Source organism: Urocampus carinirostris, chromosome 7, assembly GCF_059441175.1.
Source record: "Urocampus carinirostris isolate Australia breed hairy pipefish chromosome 7, RoL_Ucar_1.0, whole genome shotgun sequence".
In the NCBI taxonomy this organism is placed as follows: Eukaryota; Metazoa; Chordata; class Actinopteri; order Syngnathiformes; family Syngnathidae; genus Urocampus; species Urocampus carinirostris.
Window position 1 is genome coordinate 721564 of NC_142355.1, and position 22406 is coordinate 743969.

At 40.3% G+C, this 22406-nt stretch overlaps 1 protein-coding gene across 2 annotated transcripts in view; it reads left to right on the plus strand.

The window, feature by feature from the left end:
* Positions 1-22406, plus strand: part of chd2 (chromodomain helicase DNA binding protein 2) — a 43639-nt gene that overhangs the window by 3887 nt on the left and 17346 nt on the right. The window contains exons 2-20 of one of the 2 annotated variants that reach the window (XM_088339477.1): positions 1108-1330; positions 3225-3311; positions 4020-4081; positions 6091-6186; positions 6908-7069; positions 7142-7281; positions 9055-9280; positions 10769-10869; positions 10938-10979; positions 11046-11221; positions 12525-12649; positions 12721-12937; positions 15054-15143; positions 15212-15402; positions 16837-17025; positions 17088-17250; positions 17325-17477; positions 20599-20670; positions 20762-20911. In XM_088339477.1, coding sequence (XP_088195603.1) covers positions 1108-1330; positions 3225-3311; positions 4020-4081; positions 6091-6186; positions 6908-7069; positions 7142-7281; positions 9055-9280; positions 10769-10869; positions 10938-10979; positions 11046-11221; positions 12525-12649; positions 12721-12937; positions 15054-15143; positions 15212-15402; positions 16837-17025; positions 17088-17250; positions 17325-17477; positions 20599-20670; positions 20762-20911 — 2665 coding nt within the window. The remainder of the gene's footprint in view (positions 1-1107; positions 1331-3224; positions 3312-4019; positions 4082-6090; positions 6187-6907; positions 7070-7141; positions 7282-9054; positions 9281-10768; positions 10870-10937; positions 10980-11045; positions 11222-12524; positions 12650-12720; positions 12938-15053; positions 15144-15211; positions 15403-16836; positions 17026-17087; positions 17251-17324; positions 17478-20598; positions 20671-20761; positions 20912-22406) is intronic. The other variant, XM_088339478.1, reaches the window with a different exon arrangement.

Consider the following 22406-nt stretch of genomic DNA (forward strand, 5'->3'; position numbering starts at 1 on the left):
CGCTTTACACTTACCCATTCACATACACACTAAGCAATAGCGATGACAGCCATGCAGCCTATCTAGGGCAATAGGGCTTCAGTGTCTTGCCCAAGGACACTTCGACGTTTAATTTGGAGGGGCTGGGAATCAAACCTGTGAACTTTTGGTCCAAAGCTAATCGTTCTACCTCCTGAGCTTCGTGTCCTAAGTGTTGAAAAGCTGAGGCACCACTCGGAGTAACTCGATCTCAAATGTAGGTGTCCTATTTGTTCCTAATTGGTCATTCTGGTTACACGTGAAGACAATTACTAGCAGATACGGGTGTTTGAAATCCTTAAAAATGCATTCATATTATTGATGTGTTTTCAAGGACTGAAAAGTGCTTGAATTTTGGGTAAAGTGTTTGTAAATGCTTGAAATCTTTTGACAGGTCACTCAATAAGTCTACTTAAAAACAATGCCTACACTGCTCTCTGGTGGCTAGACTTTGCCATTGCATTTTTTCTCTCATGATTAACCGCAGTTGGTATTAGTTTGTATTGTATCAAGGGTCATCAGTCCTTGATACAGGTGCACTATGAATTGTGTATTCGTGCAAAGATGACGTATCAATTATGGACATGCAAAAAATGAAGGTAGCGTTTCGCAGGGTCAAATCGTAATGGCAAAAACTTCCTGCAACTGAAAATGTAAGCTCCATATTACTGCCGCGTTGACCCAACACCTATATGGGGATAGACTTGTCTCAAAACCAAATATATTTGCGTTTCATTCAATTTCTAAAAATCATACGTCTGGATAAATGCATATGTAAATCACAGATATATTTGTGGCTCTGTGAAATACTTGATTCACACCAGATTTTTTCTTTTAATGGCACTAGAGAAATTGGACAATTGGTTTTTAAAGTCCTTAAAAGTGCTAGAATTTGGCAATGGAAAAGGTGTAGGAACCCTGGTTTAAGATGTGATTTTTTTTAAGGGTCTGTTGCTAACATACAAACGTTTGCATGGACCTCTTATCTTTCTGATGGGGGTCTGACCTTCATTCGTTTTTTTGATTTAGGTCTCTACGAATAAACAGGACTCGAACATAAACACGCAAATTGTTATTTTCGCCCCGCAGCAATTCAGCCTCGGAGGAATCCAACCGCTCCGCATCGGAGTCCGGTAGTCAATCGGAGAGCGAGCGGGAGAGCGATCGGCAACGAGCTCGCCGATCCGAGTCGGAAAACTCAGAGAGTCGCTCCGAGAGTCGCTCGGGGAGCGGCAGCGAGGAGTCCAAAACACTGGCCGGCGGCGATCTTAAGCCGGCCAAGAAGAAAGAAAGTCTGGCTGATGTCAAAAAGGTTTGTCACCAGCTTCATTTCAATTGATTTTGAAGAGTTTGATGCTTAAAAGGTGGGGTGCGTCAGCTTTATTATACCCTTTGGAGCAGACACATCCCATCAGCAATATCACGTGTTGTTTTTCCCCAAAGTTGGTGCATCCTTTTACAATTTTCCAACATTACGTGTTTTTCCCGTAGTTACACAATTTCCAAGAAAATCGTTGACCTGACTTGACCGCTTGTTCCAAGCCAAGCAGAATGTTGTTACTTGGCAAGCCCAAGGCTGACATTTAAACTCGGAAGAAACAAGCCTGGAATTTCGTGTTTTAAACAAATGTGTCCTCATTATGTAAAGCTCCGACTCCACAACATTCAAAGACCCCTTTTACATTTTTACACCGCACCTATCTGCTTTTGTCTTACTTTTAGCAAAGCAGGCTAGCTAGGTTGTTCACCTGCTGTAGCTACACTGTCTTTCTGTCTTCGAAGCGCCTCAAACACGGCGCATTCTTTGAGTTTAATGCCATGTTGTCCAGCCAGGCTTTTAAGCACGTTGGTAGTGTTTACCCCCTTTCGCCGCGATGGCTCTTTTGCAAGTTGCAGTTCTACCACCGATTCCAAGGAATCCATTAACTGCAGAACTGATCCCGAATTAGAACCAATTATCGATGCGCAGCCGCAAGTGTAGCACAAGGGTTGGGAACTTATCACCAGTATATATGGGTCTGCGATTAAATAGGAGTTGTGCAAATTTTATATTACTGCTTCATGCTGAGCCGATATATGCGAAGCCAAGACAATCCTGATCTTTCAAGATTTTGTCCAGTATAAATTGGACACAATTTTAACTTCAGTTTACAGTCAGTTTGTCACACCTGCAGACCCCATTTTGGCTGTAAACCGCTAAATAATCCATTATATCGAAGCTCATTATGCAATCTATGTTCATTGTTGAGACACTTTAGGATGAAAAGCCACAGAACAAACTTTAACACAAAATAAAAGTTTTACCCAGAAGCTCCAGCAAAGCATCTAGAGCAATTTGATTGGGTGAGAGGTAGGAACGGGCAGAGCTATACACAGGACAGGACGCACGCACTCTTTCTCTTATGCCCAGCGCCGTCTGCACTGGAGGTAAGTACGTTGGTACCCTCGTTTGGGGTATTTTGTGACATTACTACAAAAGAACTTTGCTTGCACCTTGTTTTAAAACAATTTTTTTTAGGAACACACATTTAAGTAACTGCCGAAAGGAGTCTCATTTTAAATGGTATATTTTTTGGTCATATGGGACACTGGCTCAATCATCAAATGTTATACAGTGAAATCAAATGCGCTGAAAAACTACCTTCTGGCTGGAGTGAGGGTTTGGCGGTTTGGTTGAATTTTGTCTTCAAACATATGGTGTGGCTCACAAAGGTTCCCGAACCCTATTGTAGCATGAAAATGGTGAAAGTAAGAAAAGGCTTGTTTCAAATAGTTCAAATGCGAACCAAAACTCTAAAAAAGATGAAACAACAGAGTTTATTCGAGCGCATCTAAGAAATGCACATACTTGCACGCGCAAGGATGGAAAGTTTCCAATTCTGTACAAAACCTTTAAGAATTGTATTCTTTAAAGGGACAGGGTGTCATTTTTAGTGCCTCCGAGTGGTACAAATACCCTTAATTCAGTAAAAAACAACAATGATTTAAATACTAGGAAAGAAATACATGAACTATCATAACAATCTTCAATTTTAAATGTTTTTTTTTTTATCTGTTTATGAGTGTAAATAAGAAATGTTGAAATAAGATCAATTATATTTGATATTAGAAAAAAAATTTAGTCAATGGGATTTTTGGGCTACGCTTTATTCATGTTAGCTTTCTATAGTGAAATAAATCATTTGTCTTGATCTTTTTTTTTGCAGATGTGGGAAGAACATCCCGACGTTTACGGTGTCAGGAGGTCCAATCGCAGTCGACAAGAACCGTCTCGCCTAAACATCGGTGCAGGGGTAAAAATTGGCATTCTCTTTACCAAGTATTCATCTTTTCCATCTCTACTCTTATTTTTGAAATCAATAGCAAAAAAAACATCATTGGACTATTTCTGATGCACTTACAACGTGGGCCATTCTATGAGAACTACTTTTTATTATACTCATTTTCTTTAATTAATCTTATAGCACTCTTTAAAGGTACATTCTGTCTTAAGACCTTGTAGTGGTAAAAAAAAAAAACTTCCTTTATTATGTTTCCATTATTAAAAAAACAATATTGATTTGAACTGTCAAATGGGAATTTCTTTCAATTTCTTTCAATACCTATAGGTCAAGGAATGATTGCATATAATTAATTGTACTTATTTGACATAAGACAAGTCTTCCCTAAAGGGACTTGACAACATTGTCGGCCATCTTGCTGCTAAAGGTACCCCTTGTAAAAGACTGAGAAAAAAAGAGATGTGTCTTTTGGTGACTTTGAGTCACTGTAGTTTGTATTTTACCTTGTGCTTTGCAGCACTCGTTTTTGTTTGCACTACACGATATTGTGACATGTAATGGTCAACTTTGACACAGTGCCCCTTTAAAGTTTAGTATCCCATGTTTGTCCTGGACTGTCAAGTCTGATCTCATAAACAATCTTAACTACGTTGTTATTAATGTCAATGAAGAATATTATAATTTTGAATTGTTATAAATCTTTCTTTTTTTTTTTGACAGGGCAGCAGCGATTCAGAAAGTGAAAGTCCTAAAAGAAAAAGCTCCCGTGTGAAGAAAAAGGAGTGAGTATTTGCCTTGCAATTCATGTGTACCTCATTCCATTCTATTTATTTGGATTCATAATTCACATTTTTTTTTATATTCATCTGAAAGCGGATATCTGTTGGCCAAGCTAGAATACGCTCAGGCGTGAACGACACCATTCGGGCCCTTTCGTTTGTTTGTCGTATTCAGTGAGCGGGGCTTAGCCTGGAGGCAAAAGCTAGGGCCAGACGATACATCAACAAAAGTATCATCAAAATGAATGGCTTTGACGTTAGTTTTATTAACGTACGTCACAGCCAAAGTTGGAGGCAAAATGATAATTGCGCCGGTCAGAAAACAGAGGAAAAAGAAAGATGTCGTCGCTGCTAGTCGTCGTCATGTTCTGTGTTTTGGTGCCAGAAAAAACGTTAGTGATTGTAAATGGAAGTTTTAGATGATACCAGCGGACACTCCTAACTCCAAAATGTGGGGTCCAAGTAGCAGACCACTTGTGGGAGAGCTATACATTGGCTAACGGTAGAAGAAAATTCAGGCAAAGACTTGTTTAGTTTTTAAACAGCTGCAGCTGGGAGAGTGGGGGACAAGCAGACAATTTAATCGCTCTCGGCTCGCCGGTCACCCCCTGTCTGCCTCTGTGTTTTATTGAAATCACAAAATATGGAAATGTACTGGTATGTTTTAAGAAGAAGACGAATTTACTTTTATTGTCATTCCTTGTAACCATGCACACAGAACGAAAAGTCTATACACCTTACCCGTACAGTTAAACTGTACGGGTAGATGGAGCCACAGCCAAACCGGGCACAGCCGTTTTAGTCATTAGGTGACCAAACCCCCCCAATTCCAACCCTTAATGCCGAGCGCCAAGCAGGGAGGCAATGAGTACCAATGTTGTAAGTCTTAGGTATGACTCGGCCGAGGCTTGAACCGGCGATCTCCCAGTCTCGGAGCGGGCGCCCTACCATCTAGGCTACCGAGATGGTCTAGGCTACCGAGCTGGTGCTGAGACAAAAGACAAAAGACCACCCCCCTGGAAAAGGACCAACCCTTTTAAACAAAGACAGGAAGACTAAGACGGGCAAAAGGAACATCAAATTGATTAGAAATACACACCTTGAGCAAATACGTTTAAGCCTACTTTACAAAAAAAAGAAGAAAGATTGGACCGAGGCACTCATAAAAACATTTCATAACAGGTAAGAAAAAAATAAACGTTTATGATTGTTGTTATTGAGTCCATATTACTTATCATATCGGCAAAATATCTTGTTATTTTCTTAGCTTAGGCTAACTGTTGGCGTGTAGCTTAAATGCCAATGTTAGCTATGTAAACAAACACGCATTGCAACGATGGGCACACAAACATTTATTCAGTCATTCATTTATTACAGTATTAAGTGTTAATTTTTATCTGAGTTTGCATGGTCTCCATGTGCTTGCATGGGTTTCCTCCGGGTTCTCTGGTTTCCTCCGGGTTCTCTGGTTTCCTACCCTGTTTCAAAAACATGCATGTCAGGTTTATTGGCCGGTCCAAATTGTCCCTAGGTGTGAATGAGGGAGTAAGTTGTATGTCTCTGTGTGCCCTCTGATTGGCTGGCAACCAGTTCAGGGTGTCCACTGCCCGGAGATAGCTAGGATGAGCTCCAGCCGAGGATAAGCAATGGAGATAACGGATGGATGGACCTCGGTCCAGTCTTTTGCCTTGAATGCATTTAACGACAAGTTTCTTTTTTTTCTTTGATCGGGAGCGTCTGCTAAGATCCTGTAAAACTTCAATTTAAGATCACTGAGGTTTTTTTTTCTGATTCCGGCACACAAAAACATTTTTAACATGACATTTTTACACTGAACTAGCAGAAACTTAAGCTTGGTTTCTTCCGTGTTTTGACCATTGCGGGGTTATTGTTTTGCCTCCGGCTCTGACAGTGAGCTCTATAAAAGGGTCTATTGCAATTGTTTGAGCCGCAAGTAAAAAGTCAATCGGCGTCCGTGTGGGTGAACTTGTGGCATTTTTGTTGTTGTAAAGTATCTGGAATGATGATGAGGAGGAGGAAACTTCGGACAGTACAGACAGTGAACAGGAAGAGAAAAAAGTTAGATCCAGACGACTCGCAGCCAGAAGGTAAGAGCTTAGCGAGGCCCGGCCTGGCCGGCAGACAGCTATGCCCGCTGCTCATATTCATTCTTTTTGTCCGTCGCCCGCTTCTCTTAAAGCAGGGGGTGGGAACACATTTTTTTTACATTTCATTATTGTTTATGTATAATTTATATATGCCTTTTGTATTTATTGTTTCATGATTTAATTTATTTTTGTATTTGTTTTTATACATTTATTTTATGAGATTTTACCTGATTATTTTATTTTTCCAAACTTTAATATTTTTATATTATTATATTTCATATTTTATTTCGGGGGACTTATTGATGTATTTTTTTTTAATCTAATTTGTATTAAAAAGTAGAGTAGTAATTTACCCTGAATGGATTTACATTCTTTTTGGCAAACTAACATATTAATGTTATTTTGCTTGGATTCCGTTGAAAATTTTGATTTGAGTTGTCAGCAGTACCATATTTCAAATGAAACTCGTAAGTCAAGAGGACACAACTAAAATAAGCTTTGGCTTTTTCCCGTCAGCTCTTTTTCTGTTTTATTTTCAATCCTGAAAATGATGGGAAGAACTAATAACAGATATTATTCTCCAAAATGAGCATGCCGTCAGAGGCCATGACAAAAGTTGCCCACTCCTGCTTTAAAGAAGTTGTCTTAAAATTGTCAAGTTTGTTTCGGCCTCTAAAGCAGATTCCTCCTTTTCTGTTTCAATTGATTTGCCCTTCGGCAGACCTCAGACAAAATCATCTAGCAGAAAATCCTCCCAAAAATCCCGCAAACAGGAATCTTCTGCGGAGGACGACGAGGACGAAGACGACGACGATGAGGACGAAGAAGACGACGACACCCCAAAGAGACAAACGCGTAGAAGGGGGGCGACTAAAGTCAAAAGGTATTATTTCTTTTTGTGATGTCCTGAAAAAGAGAGCGACGAGATCATTCAGATGTTTTTGGTTGACAACAGCTATAAAGAAGACCAACACGACTTTGAAACGGACTCCGACGACCTGATCGAGATGACGGGCGACGCCTGCGAGGAGCAGCAAGACGACGACAGCGAGACCATCGAGAAAGTCATGGACACCCGAATAGGCAAAAAAGGAGGTGAGTTATAGTGTTATCGGAATGTTCTAAAAGCTCTCCCCTGAGCCCTTTCGTTTTATTTCTTTTAAGTTGCAAAAGCAGATCCACCCTAAAGGGTGTGAGAATCAAATAACGGCATCATGATTGAGCGATACTGACAAGGATGTAAACCACGGGTCCCAAAGTTTACTTTGGGGCCGCCGGAGCTAGGCGTAAACATAGGCTGGGTTAGGTTGGGCCAAATTGGGTTTTCCACAAAAACGTTTGAATAAAAAACAATTCCACTGTTTTCAAATACTTTTTTAAAATCCCCTACACAAAATAAGATCTAAAAATATTTGAAAATCAATCAGTAATTAAAAGAATCCATCATCAGTTAGGGCTGCACTTAAAAGGACAGTGTGTATTAGTGTGTCATTCATTGAAAAAATGATTATATCTCGCTTTGATATAGAATAAAATAGAATATACCTTTATTGTCGTTGTTACAAAATGGGTTGAACATATTGTGACAACGAAATTGGACGTGGCACTCCAGTTTCACATTTAACAGTGAGGATAAAAGAAAACAAAGAAGATAAAGGAACAAAGAAGATAAAGGTTATAATTTACACAATATTTACACAGGAAATGTGGGCATGTAGGATGTTACGTACAGTTTTGGGATGGTATTAGTGCAATATGCGGTAGTGCAAAAATTGGGATCATTGTTCAAATTGAGCATAGGCATGAATACAATTTGACATCTGTTTGAAGTAGTGTGTTTGCAAGAGTTTCAGTTTTTTGTGCGGTGTGTGTTAAGGGGGGTTTTTAAGGGTTATTGTTCTATCTTCGTTATTCATTATCCATTATCCGTTTTCGGTCAGTTCATAATACGCTACAAAGCCTAGGAGCTGGGACACTTACTCTCAGCCAAAAGGCCAAGCTAAGGTCCCAGCCCTAAAGCATTGCTGCGATCATTGCGAATGCACCGTTCCCGGAAGTACTGCAATACCGGGCTGATGCGTGGAGTGGACAGAGCAAGCCCTTATTCCATCTCAAGGCCAAGCTAAGGTCCTGGCCTTGAGGGTGGTAATGGCTCTGGGGAAGAAATTGAGTCTGTTTGTTTTTGTTTCGTGCGACCTGTAGGGTCTGCCGGAAGGCAGCAGGTCAAAGAGGTGGTGGTCAGGGTGAGAAAAGTCCTTGATGATGTTTTCTGCTCTAATGAGGTAGCAAGAGAAGGCAATGTCCTCCAGACTGGGTAGAGAGCAACCAACGATTCTCTGGGCCGTGTTGATGACCCTCTGAAGCGTTTTCCTGTCTGCTGCCGTGCACCCAGCATGCCACACCGTAATGCAGTATGTTAGAATGCTCTCCACTGTGGCTTTGAAAAAGGACACCTGGAGCTGCGGTTTCAGATGATTTTTCCTGAGCACTCTCAGGAAATGGAGTCGCTGCTTCTTTGTATTTTACATAACCTGAGCCTCACCTGACATAATTGTGAGCCATCTTGTTTCTACGGGTCCCAAAAACCTCAAAAAGTTTAGGTAAAACAATTACAAGTACAATGGTCCAGTTTGGTCATTTTGAGTCTCCGTGGTCTGTATTTTTCTATTTAGCTCGTTTTCAGTTTCACCACACAATACTGCAACATTTAGAGGTCAACTAAACATTCAGTCCCTTTGACTTTCATATGAAGGCAGGGTCTTCACACTAGCCTCCCATGAGCTGCAGTTTGAGACCCCTTGAATGTTGGGTACATCCCCTAATTAGCACAGATAAAATGACGAATAAATCCGTTATTGCAAATCTCAGCCACTGGAGCTCCCACAACTTTGTACGCCGTGGAGGAGAACGGCGATCCCTGCGAAGGCTTCGACCCCGAAAAGGAGGAAGGGGAACGGCAATATCTGGTGAAGTGGAAAGGCTGGTCCTACATCCACAACACGTGGGAGAGTCTGGACTCGCTCACTCAACAGAAGGTCAAAGGCTTGAAGAAACTGGACAACTTCAAAAAGAAGAACGATGAACTCAACGCCTGGTGAGAAGTCTTTCGATTTCTTTCACGTCAATTGTGTCCTTGAAATCGAGACAATTGGTTTTATAATCCGTCAAAATTTTTTATTACTTATCACATTAAGTAGATATTACAGTAGACCATCAGGATGGGGTTCTTGGGAAGGAATTGCAAAGTGAAATTGCCGTATAAAAGGGGATCAAATATATGCTTATTACCCCAGATAAAGAAATTCAAATAACAAAATACCATAAGGTACTTATTTGTTATATTCTTGCATATGATTAATAAAAAATGTAAAGGGAAAAGAAGAGATATTTTTTCATTAAACTTTGTTGTGACATGATTTGATCTGGTACAGTGCAAAAGTTGGTTGGATGTAGAGGGGGGAAGGAGACAACAGATTCAATTTAGTTAGTCGTGCCCTTGGAAGACTTTGTTGCCGCAATAACTTATTCTTAATAATAGTCCTGCTCCTCCAGGGTAACTAGATGGATAGATAGAAGATAGATAGATATTTTATTCATCCCCGTAGGGAAATTCACACTTCCAGCAGTATCCTTTTGTTGTTTATTAACAGATTAACAGGATGGCCGCGGGGTGCTGTGTTGTAGTTTAGCAACAGCGGAGTGGATGACGTCCCGGCAGCAGATGGAAATCTTTGTGTTTACATGCCAAAGGTTACACCACCTCGTGTTCACGTAGATAGCGAGTCCACCTCCTCTCTGCTTCCCGCAGGCTTTTGTGTCTGAGCGCTGAATTCACTATCCAGAGCTACCCGGGTAGCTCTGGATAGCTCCGGGTAGCTTCACGTTAGCGTCCGGGATGCTAGACATGAGCCACGTTTCCGTAAAACACAGCAAACTGCACTCCCTGTACGCGTTGTTTTTCACCATTTCATCCTTCTTATTTGTTGATCGTCACACGCTTTATTTCCATTATTATCAACTTGCATCACTGCAAGCTTTGGGACTCATAGCGGATAGATGCAGCACAAAAAACACAATTATGAATTGCTGACTAGTAAAGTCTTTGAGTTTTTGAACTGAATGAAAAGAGAAGGAGAGGGATTGTGGGAGGGATTTAGCTACTATTATTTTGACATTTTAATGTTGCGGTAGTTTTATATGACATGGACCATAGCTGTTTTTGATTCTACCTTTAGCATCACTGTAAGTTATTGGATAAAGTTTGTTACCTGAGTTTCTAAACTGAATGAAGGGAGAGAAAGGCATTATATCATTATTGACCCGTTGTGATATGCTGGTTTTGGCAATTAAAAGTAGCACAAGTCGTTAATACCTTCCTCTTAAACATCTGAGAAGCTTGATGTGAAATTTGCTGAAGGTGAAAGCGTTTTCAATAAAATGCTGGGGGAGCTGTGAACTGGATGAGGGAGTGCATGTCAAGCTGTTATCCTTCTTGTTCAGAGTTGAACGAACCCTAAGGCCTTTCTCTGATGTTGCTCTGTTTTCCATGGATTCCCTAAAAAAAACCCGAAAATAATTTCAGGTTGAACAAGGCATCTCCCGAGGATGTGGAGTTCCACAACTGCCAGATGGAGCTCATTTCAGACTTGAACAAGCAATTCCAGGTGGTGGAGCGGGTCATCGGTAAGGAAGCAAAAGTGACGATTTTTTTTTCTCAGGCCTTCTTAATCATTCATTTGTCCTCACCGCAGCCACCAAAACTGAGAAAACGCACGCATCTTCAGACTTCCCGTGTAAGCAAATGCGAGTCATTTATTTTGGAAATATGGCTCGCTCGTCAAGACGTTTTTCTCTTCCAGCTCACAGTCACAAGACGTCGTCCACGGAACCCGAATACCTTTGCAAGTGGATGGGCCTTCCCTACTCCGAGTGCAGCTGGGAAGATGGAGCGCTCGTCATGAAGAAGTTTCAGCACTGCATCGACAGCTTCTTAAACCGCAACTCCAGCAAATGTGTCCCTTCCAAAGACTGCAAGGTCCTGGAGATTTTTTTTTTTACTCTCGCAGCATTGGTGCCTTACTACCACTACCCAGAGTCATAAAAGCAAACATTTTTCAAAATAATTTTCGAGAGAGCCACACCATATTATTGAAGACTAAATTCAATAAACCCACTCTCCAGACAAAAGCTCATTTTTTAGCACATTTCATTTCACTGTGTGTTATTTGATGATTTGATCAAATCCATGAGTCTACGAGTCTGTGTCCCATAACACTAATATATTATTTTAAATGTGTCTCTTCCTCACTCAGTTACTTGTGTTGAGGCTCATTTTGACTGTAACCTTTGTCCTAAATAATGGTTTCAAAACAAGGTGCATGCAAAGCCCATTTCTAAAAATGTCCCAAAATACTGCACAAGAGAAGAATATTGTCGTATTTACCATTGGCGTCGACTACACTGAGCAAGAGAGAGAAGTTAAACAAATTGCTCTGAGTGGTTTTCTGATTATTTTACATGTTTACAGTTCATTCCGTGGGCTTTCATCATAAAGTATCTCAACATACATAGTTTATTGACTTTCTATTTAGAGGATTTCTTTGCGACCTACTGCCAAAACAGGGTTGGTTGGTGTTTCACTGTGACTGTAAAACCAGAAAAATAAAAACTTTTTTTTAAAGAGTAGCCAGGCAACATTTTTTTAGACAACAAATATGTCAAAGATAGAGTACTTTATAAAGGCCACAAGCACTGATAATTGTTTTTTGACTCCCAAGGTTAAATGGAGGCAAAGCAAATATAGCTGTACTTGACTCATTTTCAGAATTATATCAGATTTTGATCCCAATTTCTCATTTAGAAACAACAAAATAGGACCGCAAATAATTTGTGACTAAGTGACTCGTAGCAGAAGCACAGTTTCGCACATTATTATTTTATTTAAACGGCCAAACTTCTCAGGGGAGTTCGAAAAATATATACGGTAGTATAAGCAATTATTTACCCTTTTATTTAGTTTTTTTTATATTTATTTGTGTTGCAACGGCAACAAAATTGATTTGAATTACATGCAAAAATGATACAGTGACATCTGGTGGTCACATATGACACATTGGCCCTTTGAATACGAAAATCATAATCGGTTTTTGTTAGGAGTCATGGATGAAAATTAGAAAATGTTTCTGGAATGCTGCTTCAGGGGCTGGGATAACAAGAGTATATTAGGCCTTGATTCAGTTCAGTACAAGGCTTTTTTTTTCTTGGCGCGCCTGAAAAGCTGGCCCTTTATGGATTAAAACAGACTGGACAGTGCTTTATGCATTTTTTTTTCATCTCAGGTGTTGAAACAAAGGCCGCGATTCGTGGCCTCGAAAAAGCAACCTTCGTATATCGGAGACGAGAACCTGGAACTGAGGGACTACCAACTGGCCGGCCTCAACTGGCTGGCTCACTCCTGGTGCAGGTACGTTCTTGAATAACAGGACATCACTAAAACCGTTCAATAGAAAGACCTAGAAATGGTGTCCTTTTTAGATGCAACAGCGTCATACTGGCTGACGAGATGGGCCTGGGCAAGACCATCCAGACCATCTCCTTCCTATCCTACCTGTTCCACCAGCATCAGCTTTACGGGCCCTTTTTGGTGGTGGTGCCGCTGTCCACGCTCACCTCCTGGCAACGGGAGTTCAACACTTGGGCACCGGACATTAATTTGGTGGTCTACCTCGGGGATGTCATGAGCAGAAAAACGGTGAGTCGTGTAAAACCGGGGAAAATGACGGCCATTGTCCTCTTGATGCTAGGTCAGTGTTTTTCAAGCAATGTGCCCAACGGTCAAGTCAAGTTTATTTGTTTGGAGTCTGAAAGGGCTGCACAGACCACAGACTATTGCAAATGGTGCACAGCTGTGTGCTTGTCTAGTGTGCTGCAGGAAATTTCCTATTAATGTTTAATAGACACTCAAAAGTAAGGAAAGAAGACATTAATTCATTTTGAACTTGCAAGGATAACAGGGTAGATGGCTCCAACCTCAGATAGGAAATAGCTAAGCGGCTAGCGGCGTTATAAGTCTTCGGTACCATCCGTAATCATGGTAAATGTGAACTCACTACCAAATAATACCAACGAGTGCTGGTGGAAAACATCGAAGCGCACAGGAAGCGCACTTGCTGTGTTTTGCGGAAACGTGGCTCACGTTTAGCATTCCGGACGCTAACGTGTAGCCACCCGGAACAATCTGGCCTCAGCGCCGCTATACAGAGACACGAAAGCCTGGGGGAATCAGAGAGGAGGCGGACTCGCTAACACAAGGTGGTGTATCCCTGGACACAAGAAAAGATTTCCATCTGCCGCAGGGATGTCGAACTTTTGGACTAGCGCGTGATGTCATCCACTCCGCAACAAGCACCCCTAGGGCATCATGTTAATCTGTTAATAAACAACGGGGTAGACTGCTGGAAGTGTGAATTTCCCTACGGGGATGACTAAAGTATCTATCTCTATCTATCTATCTAACTAAAGCCCCTCTTCTGAGCCCTTCCTTTTGTATTCCATATCTTCGGTTACCAAAGCAAATCGGCCTTAAAGGGTGTGGAATTCAACCAACCATTACATTTTAAAAACATTTTCTTCAGCGGGTCGGATTTAAAAGCCTGATAGGCCTGCAAGCTCTAGTCTCACACCTCTTTAAGATTTTATCAGTAGGAAAAAAACTGTTATAATGCATCCCTACTATTGAAAGATTAAAATACAGGGTTCATATGGGTGCTTGAAATCCTTGAAAATGCTTGAATTTTAACGTTGTATTTTCAAGCTTTGAAAAGTTGCCAAATTTTAGGTGAAGCACTTGTGAATGCTTTAAGATAGGATTGGGGATGGGGTTAGTTTCCATATTAGAATTTTAAACTGAACTTAGGGTTCTGAAATAGGATCGGGGCTAGGGTTACAGCTAGAGTTAGGTGTAGGGTTTGGAGCTATGGTTTTAGCTCCATATTAGGGTTCTAAACTGAATGTTGTGTTCCAAAATAGGGTTACGGTCTAAAACAGGGTCAGGGCTAGGAGCTGGGATTTGAATGAATGAATGAATGAATGAAAACTTCATTTGAACATTAAAATAAAAACAAAACAAAAACAATAACTCATCAGTAAAATAATGTTACATAATATGTTCGAAAAGGGGTAGGAAGAAGCAGATGCTTATATTCCCTACTTTTTCATCTTCCCTATTAGATACACCAATGATAATGACAATAATAATAATATTAATAAAAACAGTTATGATATAACAATAGCAACAAAGTTAACCATAGTTGTAGACGCACTATTCCCAATCTCTCGTATCACTCATACCCCATTTTCTTCATCTCTGTATCCCGCCAGTAATGTTTTTTTATATTTAAATTTGAACAAATGAATAGTTGGACATTGTTTGATCTCGTCTTGTAAATTGTTCCAAACTTTGACTCCACACACAGCCACACACATACTTTTCCTGGTGGTTCTCACCTTTGGGATTATGTATATACGACAGCCCCTTAAGTTGAATAATTTATGGATGTTATCTGGCACTATGTTTTTGTTGCCCTTAAATAGAAGTTGTGCATTGATTTGGGTTGCAAGTTTGGGTTTTAAACCCATTTTGGGGTTCCAAAATAGGGATGGGATAGAGTTAGGGTTTGAAAGTAAGGTTTAGGCTCTCGTTCTTTCGATGGGCGCTGGGTTTCTTCTTTTAATGTTACGAGACAGTCCTTGAAAGTGCTTGTAGTTTTCCATAAATTAGGTGTACAGACCCTAAAAATACTTTGGTTCCCTTTATTCTGGGTTTAAAAAGGAATTATGGATCATCTGAAAACCGATTCTCTTCTTAGATCCGTGACTACGAGTGGGTGAACCACCAAACCAAAAGAATCCGTTTCAATGCACTACTCACCACGTACGAAATCCTCCTCAAAGACAAGGTAGGTCTTTGATGTATTTATTTCCATGTCTGTCAAGATGCCGTCATCTAATCAGTGTTTTTCTCCAGGGAGTTCTGGGAAACATCAACTGGGCTTTCCTAGGCGTGGACGAGGCTCACCGACTAAAGAACGACGATTCGCTTTTGTACAAAAGTCTGATGGAGTTTCGCTCCAATCACCGGCTCCTCATCACCGGAACGCCGCTGCAGAACTCGCTCAAGGAGCTCTGGTCGCTGCTACACTTCCTCATGCCCGACAAGTACGTTCCTCAAAAATGAATTCAATGGGGTTCGTACGGGTGCTAGAAATCTTTGAAAATTCTTTCATTTTAATTTTCAAGGTCAGGAAAATGCTTGAATTTTGGGTGAAGGGCTTGAAAATACTTTGCCACTTTCATGTTTTGTTATGTTATGAACTCTTCATTGCTATAGAGAAATGATAAAATGCAAAACCATTAACTATTTTTTTACAATTCTATTTTCACCTAATTAGACACAGATCCTCTGAAAAACATTCCAAACAAATATGAATGAAAATAAGTAAAACAGAAAGCAAAGAAGAGCGGTCCATTGAGAGATAGCACTCTGCTTCGGAGCCATTAATTTAATTAAAATGAGTCAAAATTTGGCTCGTTTCTGTTTTTTATGCACGCAGGACTTTATTTTTCTTTTGTCTTCCGTATTGAACTCCATTTCTCAGTGGAGAAATCTGTCCAGAGTTGCGTCCTCATTGGTGCCCCAATGACCCATGCGGTTAAGGGATCCATGAGCTGTGATTGAACTCCATTATTACCCAACACCTCTAAATCCTTTCCATGTTTATTAACAAGTGTGACGTATTGAAGCTGCATGTGCATTGTTGAAGCACAATGGCAGAATTCTTGTCTGTGTGTAGCTGTCCATTGACACAAAAAGATCCTAGATCATAGATGGGAACAGCTCAAAACAGAAAAAAGTCCGTTCTTAGCAGCAAGACAGCAACTTTATTTTAGTCATTAAAGTAAAAAAAAAAAATCCTTCTTTTCATCGGTGCTGGATTTCTTCCTTTGAAGATAATGGGAAAATTGAATCATTGGCCATGAAAGTGCTTAAAAATTGCTAAAATTTGGCCAAAAAATGGTGTAGGAATCCTACAACATGTCTGTTATTTTCTTTCCTTACCAACCTTGGTCATATTCCTCGAGAGGGGTGACTGACAGCAAGACACACATACAAAAACAAAGAATATAAAAAAGGGGAAAAAATGCTTTCATCCCTCTAGATGAAACGGGACACAAGAAAGTGGCCATGTCACTCAGGTCAGGGTGACACTACTCACTCTTCCTTTCAACAGCAGGGCCCGACAGCTTTCGCTGGTTTACCCCTGCCGCATCATACAAGTGTTATTTTCATAGCATTTTATATTGTACCTTTTTAGCAAGTTAGTGAAAATAAGTATTCGGTTTTTCTTGTCCATTTATTTTTCCCATGAGGTGCGCACGGGTGCATCGGCTAATGGCTCTTAAGCTAGTTTTTATTTCTTACTCATTATCTTACTTGTGCTTTTTCTTACCGTTCTCTTACTTTTTCTACTTTATCCTTTGGATGCATTTGACTCCCCCCCCCAGGTTTTATTTTTGGATTTGGGCTAAGCGTTTGAGATTTTAGGTTTCAGCCCCGAATTTTTGAAGTTGCATCCCTATCTCGAAACGCAGGTTCGACTCGTGGGAAGATTTCGAAGACGACCACGGCAAAGGCCGAGAGAACGGCTACCAGAGTCTTCACAAAGTCCTGGAGCCTTTTCTGCTCAGACGAGTCAAGAAAGACGTGGAAAAATCACTTCCTGCAAAAGTGGAGCAGATTCTCCGCGTGGACATGAGCGCCCAGCAAAAGCAATTTTACAAGTAGGACTTTTTTTTATCCTCTTTGTAGAGCGAGAATGCCATTCAATGTTATCCATTGACAGGTGGATCCTCACTCGGAACTACAAAGCTCTTTCCAAAGGCAACCGAGGCAGCTCCTCGGGCTTCCTCAATATCGTCATGGAGCTCAAAAAGTGCTGCAACCACGGCTTCCTCATCAAGCAACCGGAGGAGGGCGAGGCCGAGTCGCAACAGGATTACCTGCAGGTGCCTTTTTCGGGCAAGCGGGTGGCGCTAGAAAGCAACAGTGTGCTCGGATGTGAACTCGCGCTGTGTCTTAGGCTCTGGTGCGAGGCAGCGGTAAGCTGGTGCTCCTGGACAAGCTGCTCACCCGGTTCAGGGAGCGAGGAAACAGGGTGCTGATCTTCTCGCAGATGGTCCGGATGTTGGATATCCTGGCCGAATACCTGGCCAAGAAACGTTACCCCTTCCAGGTAGGAAAATTCCTCTTTTTGTCTTCATCCTACTGAGAAACATAAACAGGGTTCGTACTGGTGCCTGAAATGATATCATTTTAAATTTGTGTTTTCGAGGTCAGGAAAATGCTTGAATTTCGGGTGAAATGCTTAAAAATGTTTCAATATTGTTGCTCTCTACAATACGCACTAATTTAAGATTTTTTGCATAAAAATGACGCTCACACACCTGCTCTGGTGGCTTGTCATTATGGCGTTGTCCTGTGAAGCGACTACGTCCCCTACTGCTTCCATCCAAGAGGACAGCTCTATTTAGAAAACCGGATCCGCAAATTGGCTCCTTTAGCTTGGCTCAGCGAGAAAAGCGAGCACTTTTGGCTCCCAAACGGTTCCTAAGATTTTTGATTTTTTAAAATGATATATTTTTATAATAAATTAATAATAATAATTAACAATAAAATATAACGCACCATATTCTAAATTAACTAGTAATTTTATATGTTTTGGAGGGGATCCCTGAAAAACACCTGAAATATTGATTTAAATAATAAAAGATCTACAAAACAAAATCTTAAAATGCAAAGCAATTTAAGCTTTTTACACTCTGAACAGATTTAAAGCCCGACAATGCAAAATGAAAGTATTGAAAGTATTAACTCTTCAGTTCTATAAATAAATGATAAAATGATAAAAAAAGATTTGAAATTCTATCTTAACCAATTTAGACACAGATCATCTGGAAAACACTATAAATATTGTTGAAGCAGAATGGCAGAATTCTTGTCAGTTTATAGAAGCCCATTGACACAAAAAAAATCATAGATGGGAACAGCTAAAAAAAGCATAAAGTATATGGTAGCAGAGAGATGGTGACTTTAGTCATCAAAGTCAACAAAAAAAAACATTCTTTTGATCGGCGCTGGATGTCTTCCTTTGAAGGTACTGGAAAATTTGAAGAATTGCCCTTTAAAGTGCTTGAATTAGGACCATGAAAGTGTACGAACATTCAGTAGGCACAGCATATTCATTTGCTCTGATGTCATTGCCCCGTTCATTTCTAAAAATATTATTTTGTATTTCTTCTTTATTTATTTCAAAGCATTATGATGATTGAGGCAAGCATATTTGTGTTGGTAGCTCCCACTTGAGTTTGTTGAGTTAGAGGAATAACGGAAAATTGGATTTGATTTTTCATCTTTTCATGAGGATTCTCTGAGCTGAAATGAAAGACCTATCATACTAACCCATCCTTAAATTGGGGGACCTCAACCAACAACACAGAAAAAGTAACGTTTCTTTAAGGTGACAGTGTGTAAAAATTCACCACCAACCGAAGTTCTAGCTTGAAATTAACGGAAGCCTGAGGATTATCTGGGCAAAATTGGGAAGCCTACATGCAGGTTTTCTTGCAGTCAACGATGGGACTAAGAAAACTGGATACACCCAGAGTGACTGAAAAGAGCCAATAGAGAGGTTAGCTAGCAGGAGAAGCTACTAAATAGGCAAGTAAAAGCAAGTTTTAATTTGCAGCTTAACAGCTAAATGCTGCTTTATCAAGTCAAGTCATGTTTATTTGTTAGGCCCTTAATCACAAAGAGTCTCTAAGGGCTACACAGATCAAAGACTATTGCAAACCACAGACTATTATGACACCATCCCCTGATCTGAAACCTATATGAAGGCAAACAATACACAGATATTGTCAACATAAAATGTAGGTTATTCATATGCTACAGAGTAGAAGTGTGTTTTAAGCTTAGATTGAAACATTTCCACTGAGGTTGCAGATCGAATCTCAGGAGGAAGATCATTCCATAGCACCATGGCCCCCAATGGAAAACACTGTCAGATTTCTTCTTGGCTCTTGGGATCACGAGTAGACCAGCGTTTTCAGAGCAAAGGCTCCGGACCGGAACATAGGGGGAAATTCAATCTGAAAGATATGAGGGAACAAGTCCATGCTTGATTTTGTATAATACCAACAGAACCTTGAAATCACATCTTAAGCTAACAGGGAGCCAATGCAGGTTAGCTCAAATCAGGGTCATGTAATGTGTCTTAGTTAAAAGCCTGGCTGCAGCATTTTGTACTGGCTGAAGGCTCTTGATGTTGGACTTCGGGAGACCGGAGAGTAGTGCATTACAGTCATCGAGACGGGAAGTAACAAACGCGCGAATTATAATCTCCGCAGCCGACTGAGAAAGCATAGGACGAATTTTAGCAATGTTGCGAAGAAAAGAAAGCGGTTCTAGTAATATTTTTCACGTGTGTTTGAAAGGACAGATCGGGGTCAAATATGACACCTTAATTTTGTAACTCAGTCACTCTGGGTAATATTACATTTGTCAATGTTCAGAGCCGTTTTTGAGAACAAGTCAGGGCAGTTAGAAGGACCAATAACTAGCATTTTGGTCTTTTCAGGGTTAAGGCGCAAGAAGTTGAGTGACATCCAGTCTTTTATCTCAGTGAGGCAGGCCTCCAAATTTCCACAGTTTAGTGTGGCAGATTCCTCCATCGGAAGATATAGTCGAGTGTCATCTGCGTAGTAATGGAAACTGATATCATACTTGCGAATAATATCACCTCATGGAAGCATGTCAATGCTGAAAAAAAAGGGGGCCAAGTACTGGACCCTGCGGAACACAGCTGTTATTTCACCATATTTAACACATTAAGTCCTATCTGAGAGGTAGGATCTGAACCTTTGTTTTGCTTTGTCTTGTTTACTTGGAGCTCTGGCTTCCACAAATTAAATAATAATAATACATTTCATTTCGAAGCGCCTGTAGGATTGGCATTGCTTCAAATGTGTTTTTTGATGAAACAAATGAAATCAACTGAAAGAATTTGCACATTGTTGTTTTTGATAAATGGCAAAATTGAAATCGAATTGTGTGTATTTTCCAAATCTTCCAAATGTGTCCTTACCTGCGCTCATGTTGACAAACGTGTTAACGTTGACACGGCTCAAATATCAGCGTTGTGGCACAGGCGGAGAGTTCATGCAGTTATTTATATCGCCGTCTTGTTTTTATTTTATGCAAGCGGCTCCAGCAGGGAGCTGGGATCTGTCCTTATTAGATGGTGATGAGAAGGTTTTTCATTTTGACATTGAATAACCAGATGGTGCTTTTTGCAGCGACTGGACGGCTCCATCAAGGGAGAAATCCGAAAACAAGCGCTGGACCACTTCAACGCAGAAGGCTCCGAGGTGAAAATAAGGATTTCCCATTTCACTTTTTCAATTTTTTTTAATTTCTGAGAATCCGTCCCTCGTTTTCACGGGTTCGTTTGTCTTCCAGGACTTCTGTTTTCTCTTGTCCACGAGAGCCGGAGGCCTGGGGATCAACTTGGCCTCGGCCGACACCGTCGTCATCTTCGACTCGGACTGGAACCCGCAAAATGACCTGCAGGCGCAAGCCAGAGCTCACCGCATCGGACAGAAGAAGCAGGTACAAAAAGTTTCACCTTGTCGGAAACCGTCGATGACGTCAACAATCAAATCGATGATGCGAGCGGGGAGCGAAAGGAAAACTTTCACAATAAAAGAATTTATAAATTGCCTTTCATTACATTTAATAAATATGAATTTAGAACCTAATCTCTTCACCGTTGTCATGACTCATTACAACAAAATGAACAGTAATTGTAATTCTAATTTATTTATATTCAGCCAGTATAAATCATTTGACACGCAAACTCTCAATCATGATAATATAATAGATGTAAAAGAATAGAGTAATAAAATATTGTAGTGTATACACAAGGTAATTATATAGAAGAGTTTAAAAAGAAAGAATATGTAAATAACAAAACCAGAGTAGAATAGGTCGGAGGATTGTTGGTGGCATAATAACACTATACATAATAACCTAATCATTTCTCGTTGAACATGCGAATAGCGGAAGGGTAAAAACTCTCTTTAAGACGTGTAATCTTGCTCCTAATGGAGCGAACATGGCGACCTGACGGCAGGTCATCAAGGTACCTGCGAGCAGGGTGACTGGGATCGTCTATCATTTTTAGTGTCCGTTTTCTCGTTCGATCGATGTAGATACTTTGCAGGGACGAGAGGCCAGTACCTATTATTTCCTCTGCCGTCCTCACTACTGATTCCATCTTTGACAATTCTTTCTAATTGACGCGACCAAATCAAACTGTGATTGATCTAGTTAAAACCGATTCAATGATAGCACGATAGAAATTGACTAGAATGAATTGACGGACTCTGAATGGTTTGAGTTGACGGAGGAAGTAGAGCCTTTGTCTGGCTGACTTTAGAATATCAATAGCATTGACAGCCCATGTGAGGTCAGCTGACAAGTAAGTACCTAGAAACTTGAATGTATGGAGCAGTTCGACTAGCACAAAACCCTAAAACTTTAGGGTGATAATTGAAATTGTTTTCAGTAAAAGCAATTATTCTGTGTTTTCTATCGAATTATTTAGTAAGACCATAATGAGGCATGCTCCTCTAGAGAACATTTTATACACTTTGAATTCAAATACATTAATCCGGTGCATTTTCAGAGACAAAATAAGAACCTAGATCTATGATGAATGTGTGCCATTGTAAACTATTGAATCATAATTACACAGGCTCTGTGCAGGTTTTCTGCACAGAACACTTAGCGCTAAACCTTTTTCCCAATCGCTGAGAGTTTAAAAATGTTTCACTTGGAGAAAATACGATGTTTGTCAATGTCACACTCTACCCAGCCGTCTAATCACAGTGAAGCGGTGCGGGACGAACACCTAAGTGCACGCTTCGTCGCATGAGGTTAACAAGAGGCATACCGTGTTTTTCCTATTATAAGCCACAAGAAATTGTTTTGGGGGCAAATACACATTAATGGCGTTTGCCATCATTTATTTAATCAAAAATCTAAAAGTAATTTTAATTAACTTCACATTCATATACATTTAAAATATGATTATATCTAAATA